Source organism: Copadichromis virginalis, linkage group LG15 (assembly GCF_057382275.1).
Source record: "Copadichromis virginalis isolate Kocher_CV1m ecotype Utaka linkage group LG15, C_Virginalis_male_GT1.1, whole genome shotgun sequence".
NCBI lineage: Eukaryota > Metazoa > Chordata > Actinopteri > Cichliformes > Cichlidae > Copadichromis > Copadichromis virginalis.
The window spans coordinates 26,073,121-26,095,587 of NC_140632.1; the positions used below are offsets into that span (position 1 = coordinate 26,073,121).

General features: G+C 42.5%; 1 protein-coding gene across 1 annotated transcript in view; it reads left to right on the forward strand.

The window, feature by feature from the left end:
• The window catches only part of LOC146692565 (endothelin-2), a 38,554-nt gene extending 17,320 nt beyond the window's left edge, over positions 1-21,234 (forward strand). Inside the window, exons 2-4 of the mRNA XM_085432698.1 lie at positions 614-770; positions 18,514-18,633; positions 18,716-21,234. Coding sequence (XP_085288824.1) covers positions 614-770; positions 18,514-18,633; positions 18,716-18,818 — 380 coding nt within the window. The 3' untranslated portion in view covers positions 18,819-21,234. The remainder of the gene's footprint in view (positions 1-613; positions 771-18,513; positions 18,634-18,715) is intronic.
• The last annotated feature ends 1,233 nt before the right edge of the window (positions 21,235-22,467 follow it).

A 22,467-nucleotide genomic window follows, 5' to 3' on the forward strand; every position in this document is an offset into this window, starting at 1 on the left:
TTCCTGACGTGTCCCAGTGGCCATGCTTATTTAATACATGCTCGTATTTCAGACTAGGGGGCGTATGCTTTTTTGCACTGGACCTGCCCAATGGGTCCTGTTAAAATGACTACAGATTTTATATACAGTCTATTGTTTTTAGGCATTTGCAAATTATCAGTGGCAATTGCACATGCAAGCTCACAGTGTAAGGATCCCACAGTATTCCCACTCTTCCTGTTGATGCTTCACGTCTCTTTGCATTTGAAACACGTACATACCTGTAGGAATTCACGTGCTGTGTAGGCAGTTTTTAATGTATGTTTCCACCTCGAGGTACAACAGATCATCATCAGCAAAAATGTAAAGAAAAGAGACAAAGAGACTGACATGTGGATAAAATATGATTGCTTCTCTCCTCAACACCAGCTTTAGATGAGAACTGCTTCACACGGCTTCTTCATTAATATTGATCTAAACAGAATTGGCAGTAAAAATTTGAATTCTGAACTCAAATCTCAAGTTAATGCAAACATCTCTCATTCATCCACTCATGACAAAGCAGCAGAATCGCTGCATACTTGAGTAGATGATCATTAATAGCCGATAACCCTGCCCTGCCTGTGTGTTCCAGCCCTCTCTGTTTCGAGCTCTGTGCTGGAGGATGGCCCCCCAGTGCAGCTCCCCCATATGGCTCACCGGCGAGAGAAACGCTGCTCCTGTGAGAACCAGAAAGACAAAGAGTGCATTTTTTTCTGTCACATTGGCATCGTCTGGATCAACACCCCGAGGTGAGTCTGCGAGAGAACAAAATTAACCCTTGTGTGGTGTTCGTATTTTTGTTACACAGCCAGTGTTCATGGGTCTGGTGGACCCGCTAGAGTTTTGGCTTTCCAAATTAACACTGTCAAACAATTTTATGTTAAATTACTCAACAGATGTTTACTTCATCCCAATTACAAGACATATGAACAGCAAACATGGTTAATTTTTTCCCTTTACCTTTGTTAGATCACATTTATGAATTAATGTGCTTCTCGTTTTTCTTTTATATAAAATGTTATAAATAAATCAGTTATAATCAAGTGGAGTGAGTGGAAAGACACAACACATTTACACGTGAAAAAATAATTAATTGTTTAATTTTTCTTTTGAAAAAAACTGAACACGGGTCTCACAGACCCGAACACCATACAAGGGTTAAACATTTTATGGATTTGTTTCCTCTGTAATGAAACATTGGAGTGTTGCGATAAAGTTTACTGCCATAAATGTGATGACAAAACAAAACCGAGAAAAGAAGTTGTCTATAATCTGTCCAAAGGATAAACAAAGCTCTGTGCGTGCAGCTTTAGCAGGGCCGTGGGTGGGAGGCTTCTGCAGCAGCTTCAGTCCATGAATAAGATTAACTTTCACTGTTTTGTCAAGGCAGTGATTTTCTGAATTTTCAGTGATTTTCCCCTTATTCTGCCTCAGACCAAAGACATGCACAGTAGCACATTAGCTTCACTGCTGAGTCTGAAGCAGATAAAGTGGTGACATGGAGCAACCATTCACCAACCATTCAGAGACTTGAATGGTTGGTGAGGCTAGAAATTTTCTCTACATTTCTCATTTCATTTCCATATTTCTCCTTAAGAGAGTCGGACTCTGCAGCACCCGTCCTACTGAGCATACATGTGTACACTCAACCACTTATCCACATCAGGGTCATGTGAGGTGGTCAGAGCAAAAGGCAGAGTTCCCCCAGAACAGCTCCTCAGCCTTAGTCACATCCACTGCAACAAGTCTTTAATTAATGCCTGGTTCACCTTTCAATTCAATTCAATTCAATTCAATTCAGTTTTACTTATACAGCGCCAAAATCACAACAACACACAAGACACTTTATATTGTAAGGTAGACCCTACAAAAATACGTACAGAGAAAAACTCAACAATCATATGACCCCCTATGAGCAAGCACTTTGGCAACAGTGGTAAGGAAAAACTCCCTTTAAACAGGAAGAAAATTCCAGCAGAACCAGGCTCTGGGAGCGGCAGCCATCTGCCGCGACCAGTTGCTGTGAGAGAAGGAAGACAGAATAAAAGACATACTGTGGAAGAGAGCTAGAGATTAATAACAGTATGATTCAGTGCATAGACGTCTATTAACACATAGTGAGAGAAGAAAAAACACACAGTGTATCATTGGAATCCCCCGGCAGCCTACACGTATTGCAGCATAACTAAGGGAGGATTCAGGGTCACCTGGTCCAGCCCTAATGATTCAGCAAAAAGGAAAGTTTGAAGCCTAATCTTGAAAGTAGAGATAGTGTCTGTGTCCTGAATACAAACTGGAAGCTGGTTCCACAGAAGAGGGGCCTGAAAACTGAAGGCTCTCCCTCCCATTCTACTTTTAAATACTCTAGAAACAACAAGTGTGATGGTACTACAAGGTCATTAAGATAAAATGGGGCCTGATTATTTGAGCTTTAATACTAATACTACATTTCTTTAACTCTGTGAAGAGACAAGTGAGTAACAAAGGTTCCCTGAAACAGCCATGTCGGGTTGACTTGAATGTCTTTTCTAGTCCAGTTGTTCATATTTTTTAAAATGGCTGGCCTCAAATAAGAAGTAGGCGTGCAGCTCCCTTCACAATTGGTAGCAATTAACTTCATTTTAGTTCAGTATGCACAAGCAACGAGTAACCGCTTAGATGTGGTGGAGCTAATGAGAAAGCACACCTTTCCTAAAGAAGGGTTGTTTCTGCTCAGTTTCCTCTCCGTGTTTCAAAAGAGCTTTTTTTAACCCTTTAACACCAACTCAACAGAGAGTCTGAAATCATGGTCGGACCTTTATCTGCCCACAGCTGCTTAACTCCTCACAGCCTGCTCCAGTTTGTGTGTTGACATTTCATCCTCAACTGTTTCTAGAAATGAGACGCAGTTATAATAATAATAACTCAATTTACCCCTGTTCAAAATAATGAGATGAAAAGATTTAAAGGTAAAAATGTGGAAGATAGTGTAGAAATCTTAGAATAAAATAATAATAAAATGGAAAAAGTAGTCTGGTTTGAGCTTTACTATATGTATTTACAGCATCATCCCTTTTGATAAAGTGCAATTATGCTGTTCAGTGTTTCCCTGAATTGGTTACTGCACTGTAAGCTGTTTCATGTCATGCCAGTAAGTCACACTCCAAATTAATTGGTGTAGAAAAAGACAAGTCACCAAAATAGCTTCCAGAGGTTAGCCAAAAACGGCTCCAGTGGTGGTGGGACCGTCTCAGACTGTTAGCTCACTCTAAATATAGCCATGTGGTAAAATGCAATCTTCCTGCTTTCACTATAAAGACGCTTTAAAGAGCACTGCCAGCACCCGCTGTCACTAATGATGCCACTAAAGAGCGTTGGGGAGTCCCGAGTGCATTTCCTTTTTCTTCACACACAGCGTCATTTAAAATATGTAACCTTGCTAACATGTACGCGACAGAGTGAACAACATGTTTTATTCTTGCAAATAACCACATCTGTAGACCTAAACAAAATTATCCATTTGAGAACAGCGCTTGAAGGTTCACACTGTCGGTAGGAGAGCAACAGACAGAAGATCAGAACAAGCTGAAATAATGTTGGGTTTTTTTCTACTCGTGTTGTATTGTTTAAAGAGAAAATATCGAGTAACACCAGTGTAACCTTTAAAGGACATCCTTTGGCTCCCTGCTATTTTACACCAGAAGAAAACAGAAATCTCGGAGTACTTGAAGCACAAAGGCTGTTTTTAAAGTCCGATTTTCACCTTCGCAAGTGTTCAAACAAACAGTGAAGTCAGTGAGGAGTTTCCCTCTCAGTTACAGATGGATGTGTCTGATCATCCAAAAAGGCAGTGATCCAAACTAAAGAGAGAGACGCCAGGATCAGAACCACCTTCAGTGAACTCAAACAAACGCAATTTATTTAACATCTGCTCATTTTTGGACTCATTTATTTGACAGCAAGACAACAGAAAACATATTATTATTTTGGCACTGTCACTGACAATATGAGCCAATAATTAACTGTCAAACTCAGTGCCTGCCGGCATGACATGCTGTCAGGGATGGCGTGGTCATATTTTAATGGGAGGACACAGTGTGAGATATGAGTTGTGCTGCTGAATAGACTTTATTCAAAAGTTTTAAAAAAGTCCAAATGTAACGTGTTATCAGCCGCCCCTCCACACGCGTGACCTGTAGGCATATACCGCGGAGAAAACAGAAAATTGTGCTATGGGAATGATTTGAAAGTTTCAGGGATTGATGTTTGTGTCACATCTGGCGAGGCAGACGGTGAGGCGTGGGGAGACTGGGGACCCAAGTGCAGGCAAATGGAAATAAGGGTGGAATGATAACAAAAAATGAGCCTTTATTGTCAGCTGTACAAATCCTAAAGAACTGAGGGAGCTATAAATACTGAAACAGAAACCAACAAACTAGCAGTGATAAATCATGATGAAATCAAAGATTAACAATAACACAAAACACTGGGTCACCGACCCAGGACCGTGACAGTTTGAAGCCCAAAGTTTTGTCCACACCAGCCTCCTATCCACTCGAACATCACATTATATCCTTCTTTGCTTCTGTCGTGATCTCTGCACAACACAACAGGCCAGATGCACAACATCTGAATGAGAGGATATTTGTTTTTATATTTCTTCCTGTTAAATCACTCTCAGTACCTCCAGTATCATAAAGGATTTATCTTCCTCCAGGTCTAATGCTGCAAGAACTCTGGTCGTGTAGCTTCGTGTAGACAAGAAGAAAGTAAAGGTTCACTCTCAGTCATTTCCAGTGTTGGGACTAACGCGTTATTAAGTAACGCGTTACAGTAACTACGTTATTATTGTGGTAACGAGCACGGTAACTAGTTATTATGCCAAAACCGGGAACGCGTTACTCGTTACTGGGATTTAGATAGGCTCGTTATCTGTTACTTCGTGTGGTGGCTATCGCGGAGCTTCCACAGATTCAATAACATTAACAAGTGGTGGAGGCCAGCAGGTGGATGAAGGAAAAGGGAGGCAAGAGGAGAGACCCGAAGCGGCCGCTGGGCCGAGTGTCAGGTGAACTGAACACAAGAAGTTATAACCTGCAGTCCATCTGGGTCAGATATGAACCAAGTTTAGGTGGAGTTTATTTTCGTTATGCTGACTTTTTCGTACTGGGTGCTAGCTAGCATGACGGAGTTTCTATACAGCTGGGTGGGTGCTATGTTACTGATGTTGAACTTTATTTTGTTCATAAGGTTAATTATTAGAGTTGCCAACCATTCCGTAAAAAACAGAATCATCTCGTATTCAGAGAAAATATTACGCGTTTCTTATTGAGGTGAAAAGGAACAGTTTGTCCCGGACACAAAGCTGAAGTTATTCTGTGTCTCTGCTGCACAGCTGCCTCTTCTCCTCTCATCCTCTCACCCTCCCTCTCCTGTTTCTACTTCAATCATGAAACTGATCAATGATCAGCTGATTGGCTTTTCTCTCTTGTTTATTTATCACCCACTTTGCGCCAGAAAGAGGAAACCAGCCGATGTCGCGGTAAACAATGGCAGCACTTTTAAGCTTGATCAGCTGTTGTTAGAATTTATTTAATATTAATTTCTAGTATCAGCTGATGTTTGCTGGAGCCACAGCTGTAAACCTGCTGGTCATGATGTCTGTTTGGTTATCTGGTGAGAGGGAAACATGAAGATGAAACCAGGAGATGTCCTTACTGAATCACCAGAGCTGTGATGGAGAAACATGTTTACCTTTTAGTTAACATGAATGAGTTGAAGGGAAGTTATGAACTGTTTCTGAGAGACAAATAACACCAGGATCCTTTTCTAAGTAGCTGACAGCTGGTAACTGTGCAGGGGCGGGTCTAGCAAAGTGTTGCCAGGGTCCATGTAGGGCATTAAAAGGGAAAGGGGGGCACAAGGAAACACTTTCTTATTCTCATTTAAAATGTCTCACTTTTTAAAAAATAATTATCTTACAACAAACAATTGATAGATTAATGCATATATACCATCAGAACAGTGTACATCACTGTCACAACAGTGTTTATTTTCATTCAAAGGCTTTATGATTTTTCCTATAATGGTGGGCCAGTCTCTAGTCAAAATGCCCGGGACGATTTTTTTGTCCCAGTCCAGCCCTGTATGCAGCTCATCTGCAGTCTGGTGTTACCTACATCTTCCTATTCAGAAGGCAGAATTTCCGAGTTCTGAGTACAATCGAAAGCACCACGACTGCAGTTTGTGTTGGATGTAAAAAGCAGGCTAGGATAGAATCAGGCGTGGGATTTCTCTCGTGGAAATGTGCACATTATCTTTTCCTTTAATTGGTAGGTGGCACAGTGCACTGTGGCAAGTAAGCAAGCTAGAAGACTAGCAATCTTGCTGGGTATCTAGTTACGGAAGCAACACATTAAGAGAATTCTGAGTAAAACCAAAGTTACTTTCCCTAGTAACTAGTTACTCTGAAAGTAACGAGTAACTTGAAGTAACTGAGTTACTTTTGATAGAACTAACTAGTAATGTAACTAAGTTACTAATTTAAGGTAACTTACCCAACACTGGTCATTTCCTAGCTTCACATTTGGCTGTAGAAAACGTGCTCGTCATGAATCTGATCGTTCTTCAGATGCATCTATGAGACTGAACTTGGAAACAGTTTGGCAAAAGGCCAGGACAGTCTTGGCCCATCTTAATGCCTGGACCCAAACGCAGACTGAGGACCAGTGTTGGTCAAGTTACTTGAAAAAGGTAATCAGTAACTAATTACTTGCCCCAAAAAGTAATCCCATTACTTTACTGATTACTTATTTTCAAAAGTAATTAATTACTTAGTTACTTAAAAAAAAAAAAAAAAAAAAAAAACACGATTTACAACCTGAATAGGTGATAAAGCGAAACAAAAACACCGAAGCACAAGAAAGCCCCAAAACAAAACACGAGTCCAAAAAAGAACAGTTCAGGGGGCCGACAGCACAGGAGGCCAAACAGTTCAGGGGGCCGGCCGCGCGGAAGGCAGCGGCGGCGACGAAGGAGACGACGGAGCAGTTCAGGGGGCCGGCCACGCGGAAGGCAGCGGCGGCGCTCCAGTGTCAAGCGTACTGGCTGAGGCCCGGTGGGCACAGGACCAGACGGGGCCGGACCAGGCGATGGCGGGGCCGGACCAGGCGATGGCGGGGCTGAAGACACGGAGGCTGGGCCAGGCGAGGATGATGATGGAGCTGCAGCAGGCGAGGATGATGATGGAGCTGCAGCAGGCGGCTGGACGGGCTCCTCGGGCCCCCCAGCCGACGAGGCAGGAAACAAAGGCCGGAGCGGTCCCTCGGACCCTCCAGCGGAGACACGAGGCGAAGGCCGGAGCGGCCCCTCAGACCCTCCAGCGGAGACAGGAGACGAAGGCCAGACGGGCCCCCCGGACCCTCCAGCGGAAACAGAAGACGAAGGCCGGAGCGGTCCCTCGGACCCTCCAGCGGAAACAGAAGACGAAGGCCGGAGCGGTCCCTCGGACCCTCCAGCGGAGACACGAGATGAAGGCTGGACGGGCCCCTTGGACCCTCCAGCAGAAGCCATCACAAAGCCAGCAGGCATGGAGTCCTCTGGCAGACACGAAGGCAATGGGTGCTGTGCTGAGCACTGGCCCTGCTCAGACAGCACTGACACGGAGTTGTTCTCTGAGGGCTGCTCAATCTTCAGGGGTCCAGAATCAGCTGGGGACCGAGACCTAGCCTCTGGGGAAGCCCTGGAGTGCAGAACAGTGGCTGAAGCAGCTAAAGCGCGAGAAACTCCCTGACTGGACCTTAAATTTTCTCCCTGCAAAAAGTGAATGTGTGAGACCGCTATTACTGGAGCCAGAGCTACGGGTAGCGGGGGCACTGGAGCTACTGGGGCCTGCGCTACAGGCGGCACTGGAGCTACTGGGGCCTGCGCTACAGGCGGCACTGGAGCTACTGGAGACACAGGTGACACTGGTGTACTGGGGAGGATGCAGCGAGGATGCAGTTTCTCTCTTAAGGGAGGATCGAATGATTTAGTGATCAATCTTGATGGGAAAGGATGCTGATGCTGAGAATACCAGGCAGCGAGGGCTTCCAGGAGGGCAGCTGACCCTTCCTTGCCTGGACCGCCCATGCCAAACAGTTCGAAGCAAATCCTAGCCCTAACAGCTGTTATTAGTTGTTTTAATCTGTTAATGTCCAAAAAACCAGCTGTGCAGAGGGTGGACGACAAAAAGTTGTCAAAAAAAGACCACCTGAATGAGTCTCTTGGGGGTGTCCTCAGCGTGGATTACGCCCCGGCAGTAATTCCACAACTGCGCGAGATACTGAGACCGTGAGTCCGCAGGATCCATTTGATGGTTGCGTCGTTCTGTCATGGTTGGCTGTGTGGCAGGCGGGCAAGCAGGAGTGGTGGATCCAAAATGCAGGACTCAGACACAGAAGTTCAACTTAAAGCACAGCTTTATTGCTGGGAAAACCTCTTACTAAACTAAACTCACCAAAAGACAAACAAAAACGCTGGTGGACTAAAACACTGAAGCAGAAATACTGAACTGGAGCTAGAGCTGGAAACAAAACACTGGTAACACAGAGGCAAAACACACACAGCTTGTTGAGGGTACGACGCAACACTGACTCAGAGAAACACAGGGTCTAAATACACTGGGAAGTAACGAGGAGAATGAGACACAGAAGGAGAGCACAGCTGGGGGAAATTAGAACTGACGAGACAAGCAAAGCAGGACACATTCACATAAGACACGGACCTTCAAAGTAAAACAGGAAGGATCACACAGAGACGCGAACTTGACACAGTGGAGACAGCAACTAAGAAACACAGAGACATAAACCATAAGGCAGAGGACTCTAAGAACCGAGAGACACAGAGGGGAACTCAAACATGCAGACACAGACTTACAGAACAGAGGGGACACAGAGAAACGAGAAGGGCAAGGGATCGAAACTAGAAACCATAGAATAACTCACACCAAGTACAATAATACAAAAATCACAAAGAACTAAAACGCTGGGTCAGGAGACCCAGGACCCTGACAGATAGATCTTTCAGCCCAATTCTACTTTTTCTACATAATCCATCATACAAAATGTAATCAAATGGAAAAGTCTCTTTTTAAAACTTGTTTTATTAGTTTTAATCTTTTAACTTTATGCATCAAGCAAAAATTTAATTATATGCAACATTCTCTAACTGGAAGAAATTTGTTTAATATTTAAACCTATTTTCTGCACATTCCAGCACATAAAATATTTTTTTTGTGTGTGTTTACACTCACTCTTTCAAATAGATGCAAGTAAAACACAGCAGAAAATAAATAAAGTCAAAGACTAGCTGATAGGTTTGTAGCTTGAACCTATTCACTGGAACGTTGAAGACAATTTAATTACACAGCAAGCAAGACACGAAGTAGGCAAAGTTCTTCATGTTTCTCGTGCACGGGAGAGAACCGGACAAAAGCCGTTCCTTCGCTTGACCCCAGGTTACATGAATATGCATAGGTTCATTAACATATGACGTCTACATACAAACAAAGAGTACCTTGCCTGTGTGTGTGTGTGTGTGTGTGTGTGTGTGTGTGTGTGTGTGTGTGGGGGGGGGGGGGGGGGTGTCAGAGCGTGGCCCCATAGACAACTTCCCTTAACCTGCTGGTCTGGAAAATCCAACAGTTCATCTATATGTAAAAAAGCACTTAGTCTAAAACTGACATAGCTACGTTAATCCTACCGTAAACCAATAAAACAAGGTACGACCTCTTCCCATGCTCCCAGGATGTAGGTGTGCATTCCTGGAATGCACACCAAGCCTTTGCAGATCACACATCCTATCACTACACAATTGATTATACACCTCTAAGCATATATGGTTAAATATTTCTAAGCATAAATGACAATCAACAATACAAAACCTAACACTAGCGGTCCTTTTGCTCTATTTTCACCTGTAAAGAAGGAGTAGGGTAAGCGGAGGTTTACCCTGGTGCAGGTGTGCCGCGGCGGTCAGTGGAAGAATCCGCGAGTTTCTCTGTGAATTTCCCATTACGTCGTAGCGCACTCGGTGCTTGCTTGGAAGTTTAGGGGTTTTTTTTCACTGTAAAAAGAAGTTTTCTTCCCACGCACAACGGACACTAATGTTTTTGTCACTTTTTATGGAATCAAACTTAAAGTAAGGTCAGTACTTCCACGCTTTAAACGCTGCACGCTCATACTCTCTTCCGCACTCGATATATGATCCATTGTTGATCTGCACGCAGCTGTTGTCACGAACGTCACACTCGCTTACGTCACTGTCATGAGACATTCTAGCAAAAAAATCACGGTTTTAGTAATGCAGTAATGCAGCGTTCCTACGGGAAAGTAACGGTAATCTAATTACCGTTTTTGCAATAGTAATCCCTTACTTTACTTGTTACTTGAAAAAGTAATCAGATTACAGTAACGCGTTACAAGTAACGCGTTACTGCCCATCTCTGCTGAGGACACAGTAATTTTTTTTTTTCAAACAAGGCAAATCTTTATTGAGACATAGCACCAGTCCAAGAAGACAGCAGAAAGCAAAGTTCATAAATATAAATAAGTAACACGGGATGAAAACAGGAAGACGGATAACAGACGTCACAGCAAAGATGAAGAGCAAATCAACACAAGTGTAGACGAAGCAGTGAGGCAGGGGACCAATAAAGACTGAACGCAATATACACAAGACAGAACTGTACCAAAATAAAACAGGAAGTGGAACAGGAACACATTAAACACACCAGACTGAAACACTATTGGAATACAGAAAGGTGAAAATCAGAAGATATTTAATAATGAAGAGAAGACCAAAACACACCAAACACTTTCATTGCAGATGGGCCATGAAACGCTGATGCTGTGTGTCTCAACAGATTTCAGCCAATCTGCATTTTACTTCCTACGCCTGAAGACAAACATCTCTTTCCACTCCTCATATTTTAGGGCTGACTTGTTATTTCAGTTCCACACATGTGAGTGATTGGAACTAAAACAGAGGGAAACATAACAAAGACAGTCTCTCTGGTTCATCCATCATTGCTGCTTATTGCACACGATGAATTGAACAGGGTAAAAACAAATACCTTCCCTTATAGATCTATGCTTCACTTATAGCTCTGCTTCACTTATAGCTCTATGCTTCACTTACAGATGTCTTGATGCATGCTTGATCATCCAGGTAAGTAAATCTCCAAAAGTTGATTCTGTCCATCTGGACGTAACGTTTACTCCCAGTAGTTGGAGAACAAAAAGATTGTAGATAATTGGGACTCACGGACTTCTGGAGAGTCAGAGGCTTTCTAAACCTCATTAAGTATTACAAGAAAGTAAAATCTGGTTTTCTTAACAATAAAAGACTCCAGACAGATTAATTCATGTACCAAAACACTGAGCCCATGTGTTCAATGTACAAAAAAATGCACTAATTTGTAAATTATTTAAAACCTGTGTTTAATAAGAACAGTAAAAAAAAATAATGTTTTTTTTAAATCAAACGTTGAAACTGAGAAAATTAACTTTTTTGATCATCTTTTTGTGATGAGATCTGGAAATACAAACTTCATATGTAAGCACATGTTGTTCCGCCAACTCTAAATGTCCTCCAGATTTATAATGCAGGAAGAATTAGTTATCAGACAAGAAGCTGTTTGGTGTCTGTTCAAGAAAAAGTATCTTCTGTAACAAATGACAGCCACAGAAGCAGAGCCTGCGATATGCAAATAAATAAAAGTGCAATGAAACTTTCTATTGTTTTAATCTTGATTCTTTTCCCTCCATACGTTTGTACTAAACTAAGTAAGTTAAACAGTTATCATTGATGTTTTTTAAACACCTGAAAGTCTAACAATTTCATTAAATCAGTTTTAAGCACAGGTTAACTGAAATTGTTCAGAGATTGAGTAATAAAGTATTTGGTGGTTAGACTCCAAGCTGAAGTGATGTAGGGCAGAGACAGCTGGTGATGATGCAGAAGATGGAAGATGGAAACGTGGCTGAGACTGTCTGAAAGTCAGGAGTAAGGTGAAGATGCTGTGCATGAGGGAAAGTCTGAAAGAGAAATAAAGAAAGTCACAATAACAAAGTAGGAGTGAGAGGATTAGAGGTTGGGTATGGAGACTGGGTGCTTGTTTTAGAGACATGATGACAGAAATTACAGTTAAATCGCTTAATTCACTTTTCAATTCGATTTATTCATATAGCATCATATCACAGCCTCAAGGGGCTTTATATTGAAAGGTAAAGAGCCTACAATGCCACACACAAAACCCCAATAATCACATGACTCCCTATGAGCAAGAACTTTGGCGACAGTAGGAAAGGAAAACTCCCTTCTAACAGGAAGAAACCTCCAGCAGAACCAGACTCAGGGAGGGGTGGCCATCTGCCATGACTGGTTACGTGTGAGGGGAGAAAGACAAGACAAAGACATGCTGTGGGAAATGGAGCAGCAGAAATAAGCCAAACACTCAGGAATGCTCTGTGAGCAAACACTGCAATCAAGAGTGAAGTGTTGCGTTATTGCAGGTTTTTCAGTGTTTGGACCCTACTACTAATATCAAAAAATACATATACTATTATATAAGAGTTATATAAGAAAACCTTCGACCTGCACTACATTATCTGCCAATAGGGAATCTATATGATCGATAGCCAGGAATAAATACAGCCTTAAGTAGAAAAGAAGAGTTCAGCAGGTATGCAGAACAGTGGAGCCATAACTCATATCGCAGCAGTTCAACAGTTCAGGTCACTCAGATTTATTCATCCTTGTAACTTAAGAAAGGAGCTCAGTAACCCTTTGACACATAAGGAAAGAAAAAAATGAGCAAATGCAGCCAACGGACTCATAAAAACAACATGAAGGTCAATAAGCAGTAAAGAGGAAAGTCAATGATATTTTAGAAATGAGTAGACAGGAGTGCTCATGGAGGAGGCGAGAAGCAGTGGAAAGCTGGGAGATGAAAGGGTAACATAGAGCAACGAGAGCCAGATGTGTCGCCATTTAATTAAGGAAAAGGAAAAAGGGGAAGCCATTCAGGTCTCCAGTCAGGATAATTCAGACTGAAATGTAAATCCAAATCTTTGTAATATTAAGACACAGAGAATGTTTTTTACCATCAGTGAAGGTTTATTTTCGGATGCGCCCGCTTGTTTTGAGATAAGTGTTTTGCTGGTGAGCCACCGGCATCTGCTTGCTGTTCCTCCAGTGGTCTAGTTAATTCTGCCACTAATCCAGCAGCAGAGCCTCCTCAAACCTGCTGCCTAGCCGAAGTCCGTCTTGGCGGTCTCGCTGGCACCAGACGGATGAGCAGCGGGCTGAATCACTGCAGGAAAACTAACTCCTGCGGCTGTTTGCAGAGACGCTACTTAAATAGCGAGATGCGTGGAACATAATAAGGGGCACTAACATGGACATAATTGGAAAATAAACGCCCTCAGTCATTCGAAGTCATGTTTGTGGTCTGGCTGTAATACAGGTCTGAAAGTCAGTTAAATGAAACTCTGGTTGAGAGTACATTTTTGGAAGTAACTGATGGATTGCTGGGAAATATGTTCCAAACGTTTAACATGCCCAGGGAATACTAACGAATAGCAAACTAGCAGCAGAGACGAGGATTTTGATTGCGGGTCTGAAGCAGGGACTCACTTCTGACCGCAGAGCATCAATGTGCATGCTGTAGCCCAGACCTTCCCAAAGTGCGGGGCCCGTCCCCTAGGGAGGGCGCAGAGCCATGGCAGGGGGGGCGCAGTATGAAAAGGAAAAAAACAAAACGCTTGGACGCTACACGGGCGCCCACAGAAACGCAAAGCAGGAGATGAAGCATAGCTGAATATGTTTCCAAACCAACTTCATTCTAAGCCAAAGACTAGAAAATATGGTGAAGCATATCTGCCCTTTGGTTTCACCTGCACAAGTGCCGAGGTAGGTCTCCCCTGCAGAATTGGTTTTCCCTTCTTGAGAGTAGCGCTGGGCTGTTCAAATCACGGACAAACAGGATCCCACATTCTTGATTTTTAGTTCACAAACACTTGTTGTAATGACTAACTACTCCTGACATTTTGGAGACGTCAGCTCTTTATACAGTAAAGTTACAGCGAGATAAAAATAATATCAGGCTGATCCTGCCACAATTTGTTCCCTGTTCAAATCATGGACAAACAGTATCCCACAGCTGTTTAAACCCATTTTGCACAGAGAGGCATTTTTTTGAAAAATGTATTGATAGCAATGTTGAAAATTATTACACAGAAGAAAAAAAAAACAACTACATGTAAAATAAGAAGCTTCTGCCTTTGTAAATGGAGGGACAGTAACTGCTTGTAAAACCTGAAGACAGTCAGATTAACAGAATTCCATCTGCCATTCTGCAATTCATCTCATGTAAACAATAACATGGCGCACAGCCTGACGTGAAAAGAGGCACATACCTTTGACGTTGCCAGACAAACCCTGTATTCCTCATCCGCAAAAAAGGAGTTTTAAAAATCCTCCATTTTCGGTGATTCGAAACGCCGTTTACGTGTGGATGAAACGGCTGCGTTTTCAAAAATACCCGTGTAGGTGCGGACAGCGTAAAAGAGTTAGTAGTTTATTTTATTACTACCTGTCATTTATTGCAGCTTACCAGTTTACTTGTATTTACTTAATTGTTTACTAAATGTTTGAGGTGTGAAATAAACCGCAATGGAGCAAAATATGGGTGTGTGTGGTTGGAGGATGTGTTAATGCGCAAACGTTTTTTGTGTAAAACGAAGGGGGGCCCAGCAAAAAAAGTTTGGGAACCACTGCTGTAGCCGAATGCTCCCTGGTTTATCTGTTTGAATTATTTATCAGTGGTTACTGATCTCTACAGGTTGCTTACATGAAGCTCTGGCTGATGGTCTGTGAACGTTGCCTGATAGCTTAACCTCAAAAAGGATTGAACTGTTAAAGATTAAGATAGCTATTCATACTCTTGGCTGAACTAGAAGGGGAGTTTGTCATCTTTCCGACGTCTGTGGGTTGTTGTTAGTTCCACAAAGGAGATATATCTCTCTTAACTCCGTGTGCCATTTTATTTTGATCCAGAAAGTTAAAAATATACACTGTTTCGCAAAAAGTCTGGCCCAAATCTAAACACCAAACATAAATTTCTTCAGCGAAATTGTGTTTCTTCATTCTTCATTTTTCTAGCAGACATATTTCTGGCATCTCTCGACAGACAAAATCCTCAGTAGTGTTTCAGCAAATTGTAAATGAAGCAGTCTCAGAGGGGACTACACTCTCGCTCCCCCTCCCAGCCCTGATTTTAGACCAGCAGGGGGAGCACCCTGTGATGTGAGATTCTGGCCAATCACAGGTCGTTTCAGACCAGGCCAGGTGGGCATTAGAAAATCTGACAAAAGGAAAGCAGGGCTAGGTTGGGCTTGCCCACTTGTACGTGGTTTAGTTTTATAATGTTGTATTGAGTTTCAGATATAAACTCAGTGTGCTGTGTTGAGAATCATTACCATTGTGCTCTGCAGCCTCTGTATGTGATGATCTCACCTGTGTGCCTTATTAGTGTAGCATAGGTCATCTTCTTCTTTGTCTGAGCTGCAGAATAAAACTCCACACAAGCAAACACATATCTGAGCGCAGTGGCCGTCCTAGCCTGTTTGGCGCCCTGGCCGAACACTTCCTCTGGCTATGCCTTTACCCCTAGTCTTAAGTGTATATTATTTTCTTACTCTTCTTATATACATTGTTTGTTTACTTGCACTGCTGTAACTGGAGCCTCGTCGTCTCGTCTCTCTGTATGTAGCGGAGATGACAATAAAGTTTACTTTGATTTCAGCAGCGAGCAGGCGCACCGAGGGCTCTAGCGCTCACTATATAGAATTTCGAAAAACCATCGGTGCAAATTATATGTCTGTATCATAATGTCTGGTGTTTTCGTGTTTGTTGTTTTTTTGTTTGTTTGTTTTATTTTGCGGGTTGGTTATTAGATGCTGCTCCAGCCAGCCAGAGAATCCCCCGCCGCCCCGCCCTCTCCTCCCTGTGCCGCAAGCAGCAGGCGCACCTCGCAAACGGAGGGCGCCCTTACTCACAGCAAATGGGCGATAGAAAACCGATCGGTGTCTATGCCATTCCCAATATGCGCTGGCATGACGTCGGAGCGGCATGAGTACGAGTAATTTTTCTTTTTTTTTTTTCCCGTGATGCCGCCCCCCACCACGCTGCCGCCCCGGGCAACCGCCGTGTCCGCTACTGTCTGAGTGACTGACACTTGAATATGTTATTACATTTGATCAAATTGCTCACCTTTAAAATATTAGCACACGAGTTAATGGTACATCTGTATAAAAACTGCTGACTTATTTATTTAACTGTTTGTGGTTTTTGCTTAATTCCTTTATTGTACACGAGTTAGCAGTTGCACAGTAAAAACAATGGCTGAAACACGTTTTTAAGGAAGTTACATGCGCACATATTTGATCGGATTTCAGGGTTGTGGAGAGATATATCAGTTTCAATGCGTATTTAAAAAAAAGCAGCATTGTTGTGTCTTTGGCCATAAATGTGGTGCAGATGCTTGATGTTTGTTTCAGTGATAGATAATTATGAACAGCTGAACTCTGGAGCAGTGTACCAACAGCTGTCTGCATGTGTTCCACAGAGGGAGTGAGAGTCATTTTTTCAGGGCCTGAGTAAGGTAACAAGTGCAAAAAAAATTAAGCCGAGCCACACAGCCAGCTTTCACCTGGAAGAGTGAGGTCTTAATCCACGAAACTATAAAATTGAGCTACTTTTAGCACAAGGTCAGAACACCCACAGCATCACATTCATGTCTGCCTTCCACGACTTCATTTATCACATTACCTTGCAGATTTATCCTCCGACCGCTTGGAAGGGCATCATCAGAAGTTTTGAAACTACTGTGAAATGCCGACAGTATTGACAGAGAGCGTGTCATAGCATAATGTTCATTATAAAAGTGATATAAAAGGTGCGACTTCCAGAGATTTTGTACAATTATGTCTAATGTTCATGTTTATTGAAAGAAAAAACTGACAGAGGTGTGCTCACTGTCATGTATGCACAGAGTTCACACTCACATGCCACATGCCAGTAAGAGCAAAGGTTTGAGACGAACAGTAAATAATCTGAAGACACATCAGTGCAAACAAACAGAACTAAAGGGCAGCATCCTTTAAGCCAAAGTGTGAAAGCACTATGGCTCTTATATATCAGCACCATGCTCACAGATAAATATAGCTGCAATCAGAAAAGTGCCCAAAAATGACAATGATAACAATAATAACCTTTCTTAAATAACAGAGAGTAAATAATACACTGAGAAAGCTGGAGTCACCGACTGAGATCGCTCACCAAAGACGACGGATGACCTCTTTCTTACTCTTCTCACCTGTGACCTTGCTCAACGACCGCACAGGATGATCTGCTCCCAACACATCTGGAAATGTCAGCCACCATCATCACCGTCCTCAGTCATCATGTTAGTTTAGTGGTGAACTAAGTGAATATCATAATTTGTTGAGCTTGATACCTGTCACTAGTGTGGACAAACTCTCTAACTCAGTTTAGCTTCACCTGCAACAGCTGCAACAGTAAAAATACTCTTACACACTTCAAATCAAAACAAACTGACGCTAAGTATCGGTAAGATTTGGAAACACAGTCTTACTTTGGTTGTGATGCTAAAGCTTAACAACTGCCATCTCTTCAAGAGGCCATACCAGGATGGATTTGTTATAATGGCTGTGATATTCTCTACAAACATACCAGCAGTCCAAAACGCAAAGCAGAATCCATGTGACTATACAGACTTGGAGCTTTCAGTGTCCAGTCTATACTATATGTGTTCTTCAGTGTGACATTTATTTGGATTTGATTCGGCTCAAAATCAAAATGCTGATAAGTTCCATGAAAGTCTGACTGAACATTGTCGCCTGTGGATTTCTGCCGTGCTGCCTGGAGAGCAGTGTAAACGGCATGTTTATTACTGCGGTCATCCAAAGGCTCTGATTAGCTTTAACTACTCTGCCTACAGACTGGGATTTATTACAAGCACCAGTGCATGAAACCCTGTTCAACCTCTCTTCTAAAAATTCCCTTAAATCTAAACAAGGAAATCTGTAAGCAGGTCCTTCCTGCAGGACAGCAGAACTTGCCTCCTGTGTCAGACCTATCTGTTGCACATTTGAAGGTGCAGATGTATATGGAACCAGAACTTTTAGGAGTTTGTTTACTCAGTCTTATAGGAAGATTGTGGGCACATCATCAGTTCCTCCCTCTGAACAGAAAACACCAAAATATGTCAGAAATGCCATCAGGCAGTGATTTAACTTGAAGCCAGTGTGGCTGCTGGCGTGATCATGCTCCGCTGCACAGACTCTGCACATATCTGATGACGGACAGGAGAACTGCGAGTGTGTTTAATGCATGTTTGCAGTGCCTCCATCATATCTGACAGTGAATATCTGACTCTGACTCTTCCAGCCAGCTGGTGCCTTACGGGTTCGGATCGGTGCGAGTGAGGAGGGAGTTGAGCCGCTGCCGCTGCACGGATTCAGAGGATGCTGAGTGCATGAAGTTCTGCAGCGTCCAGGAGAAACCAAAGTAAGCACATGTGACACACACACTATTGAAGACACATTGTGGACTGAGAACACTCAGAGACGTGTCCTCTCTTTGTCCTCAGAGCTGAGAACGCTCCTGTGAAGAGGAAGAAGGACAAACAGCTGAGAGGATACAAGACTGCATTCTGGGAAAAGAGGAGCAGACCTGCACTCAGACAGACCTGAGGAAGAGGAGGCCAACCAGTGACACCAGCCCCTCTGGATGAAAGTCCTTGATTTATGAATGAGAACAAATGGACTCGGCATGGACATGTACAGTGTGTGTTTGTGTAAATGTAACAACAGTGAAGCGTTAGGACAGGAGTGCTGATCACTTACAAGCTCATCTTTCTAACATTTAGCTGGCATCCTGCCCTGCTCAGATTCTTTAGAGCTGAGGGAGTTGACTTTTCTGTTACCTGATGATTACAGCTTATTTATAGCACAGAAAGATGGAGCACATCTCCATCCAGGCTGGACCAGAAACCGCTCCAGACCGGCCAGTGTGTGTAAACCTCACATCTCTGAAATCGTCCAAAGTTTAGAGTTTTTCCAAATGAGTTTCAAATATGTCATCCACAGAAGCTACATAGGGTTGCTACCTCTGTGAAGGAGGTTATGGGTCATCTAAAGTAGATTCATTTGGTTGGTTTTTTTAACAGTCAAATACGATCATAAAATCTCACGAGGGTTTCAGGCTGGGTCGATCTGAGAAAACGATGAAGCAAAACCCCGAGGCCAGTAGAAGAGATAACTTCAATTTCAGGTCAATTTTAACACAATGAAATCACGTCAGAACAAAGTCGTCATTTCATTCGATCAAACTGAACTAAGTGGTGAATTTTTATTATTTAGAGAAAGACTTGATGAGCACAACAAATCTGATCAACCGTGAGTGTGTCGACCTCAGCAATCCACGACGCAAAAAATGAGTTCATGAGCTTGTTTCCATGGATACAATGGTGATAAATTCTAAACTACTTGCAGTTACTCGTACAACCACAAGACGTCTGTGTTAGCAGTTCCTGTTTTTGCAGCTTTCAGCTTGAACAATAGCTGTGGATTAAAAGCTTTCGGACAAAAACACCATATTCACAGTGTTATGACTCTGAGTTACAGCTTCAGTGGTTTAATCAAAAAGTCAAATGTTTTAATCTGTATAAACTTTATTTAATCTACAAATTTTTAATCTAAAAATATAAAGACTCAGATATAAAATTACAATTTTATTCTTGAAATATGTCAGAACTTCAGCAAAACAGTAAAATGCTTTGACTCTTCTTGTAAAAATGCTAACTTATTCTTAAATATGTCACAACTTAGCATCACTTTATAATATTCAGACTTTTATCTTAAAACAAAGCAGCATATTTTAGCTTTAATCCTGAGCTCCTGGATTTGTCGGAGTCTTCCTCGTGGCCTCGTGTTGTTCTCAGAGTTTCTCTCTGATTACGAATGAGCTGTTATGAACATCATGAAGTGTAAAATGTGAAGTGTTTTCATGTATTATTATAATTTTAGTTCAGCACACAGAGTGGCCAGTTTGTTCTAACAGGAAACGATGTGTCTGACTTTGAAGCTTTGAACTTCAGCTGTAGAGTCTGCTTTCTAATCAGTTAAATATGCGAACAGCTCTGTTTTTCTTTTTGTGTAATGTGGTTATAAAGTATAAAATGAACAGTTTTTCTTTAATATTTTGGAGTTGTGAGATTTTGGTATAGAGTGAGGTCACTGCCGTGCTCTATCAGGTAATAAAAGTGAAGCTGAGCAGGTGCGAAAACAATGATAGACTGTTCAGATTACAAACATTATTATTATATATTTATTATTAACATTCTGTACATTCACCTTTAAAATAAAGGTGAATGTACAGAATGAGAAACATCATATGATTATTTCCACGTTTGCAGCGAGGCCAACTGTGAAAGCAAAAAAATAAATAAATAAATGAAATCTGTGTACGTGGAGGATGTGGGACAGATTCAGTCCTCTAAATGGAAGTCACCACCATTTCCATTCAACTGAGTGTCTGTGTTCTTGTGTTACTCTATTTTTTCTTAAAATAGAGCAAAGGTCATCATACTTGCCCAGGTCTAACAAACTAACGTTGGGAGTTTGACTCATTGACTTGCACCGTTGTTCTTCACTGTGGGGATTCAGGCTGGGCAGGTGTTCTGGTCGACCCACAGAGATTCAAATATGAATATAATCTGCCAACATCTTTTACTTCACTCCCGTTTTTGTGGTTGGTCGTGGCAGCGGCACCCCAAATGAAATCACCACAGCCTGTTTGGGTGAGGGAATGATGCAGCCTGGTTCTCCCAGAGGTCACTTCCTGTTTAAGGAAGTTTCTTCTCTCCACTCTCAGAAAGTGCTGCTCACTGTTGGCTCTCTCTGAGGCTGTAATGCCTGTGATTTTAAAATACAAAAACAGTAGATACTTCATGGTACCTACACCTATCAAGTATTTGAAAATTCATGGCAGTAAATACTCAGTACATAGAAACATGCATATTGTAACATATTGTAGTGATATTGCACAGTGGTGGACTCACTCGAGTTGAAATGTTAGAGTTTTCGATATGGATGCCTGAATGTGAATAATAACCTATATCTTTATACTTTTGTAGACTCTCTTTGTCCTTTATTTCATGTGATTGCATGAAACCACACTGCAGTACTTATTCCTCCATCATGTTAAAGAAAACCTGAGAAGTGATGCAAACACATTTGGCTGTAAAAGAGAAATGTTTACCCTTTATGATGCTCTTCTATACACATGAAGAACAATGAATAATCATTTAAACACACATGTCTCTGTAAGCTGCAGCTGTGTATGACAGGCAGTGACCTGTCATACACCTGAGGACCTGTGAGTTCAGCTAATGGTCAGGTTTGTCAGGCGTTGTGTGGAGGCGAGGAAGAAGGAACCCAAACGCAGGACTCGCAGGTAGGTGAAGACTGGTGAAGGTTTATTATAAGGAGTGGGTGAACAGAACAGAGGTAGAAAATGGCTGGCTGGCTGGACGACTGACTGAAAGACTGAATGGCTGGCTGGACGACTGACTGAAAGACTCAATGGCTGGCTGGCTGAACGCAGGGGGAAACGACAACATAACATCAATGACACGACAAGGGCTGAAGGGAAGAGAGGGCTTAAATGTCAAAGGAGCTTGCAAAGAAAAGCGTCTGGACTTCTTTAAGTTGCTTGAAGACGTTTCACCTCTCATCCAAGAAGCTTCTTCAGTTCTAAGGTCAAATGGCGGAGAGTCCCAGATATAAACCTAGTGGGAGTATCCCCCCACAGAGGGACAAAAGGACCCCCTGATGATCCTCTAATCGCCTGAGCCAAGGTGTGAAACTGGGTGTGGGTCCCAATCAGCCAGAGTTTCGGGTGTGTTCATTGTGAAACCTGGCCCCACCTTATCATGCGAATTCCTGAGGTCAGATGGCCCAGGATGTGAGTGGGCGTTAAGGCGTCTGGGAAGGGATCTCAAAACTGGATTATAGATGGCAGAGAGTTGGTGTCGTAAACCACCGCCTCTGTTAAAAAATGGTCGCTCACAGTGGACATAGATGGCTTCTTTCACTCCTCTTTCAAACCATCTGTCCTCTCTGTCCAAAATGTGAACATTGGCATCCTCGAAAGAGTGTCCTTTATCCTTAAGATGCAGATGGACAGCTGAGTCTTGTCCTGTGGAGGTGGCTCTTCTGTGTTGTGCCATGCGCTTGTGAAGTGGCTGTTTGGTCTCTCCAATGTAGAGGTCTGAGCATTCCTCGCTGCACTGTACAGCATACACCACATTGTTAAGTTTGTGTTTTGGCGTTTTGTCTT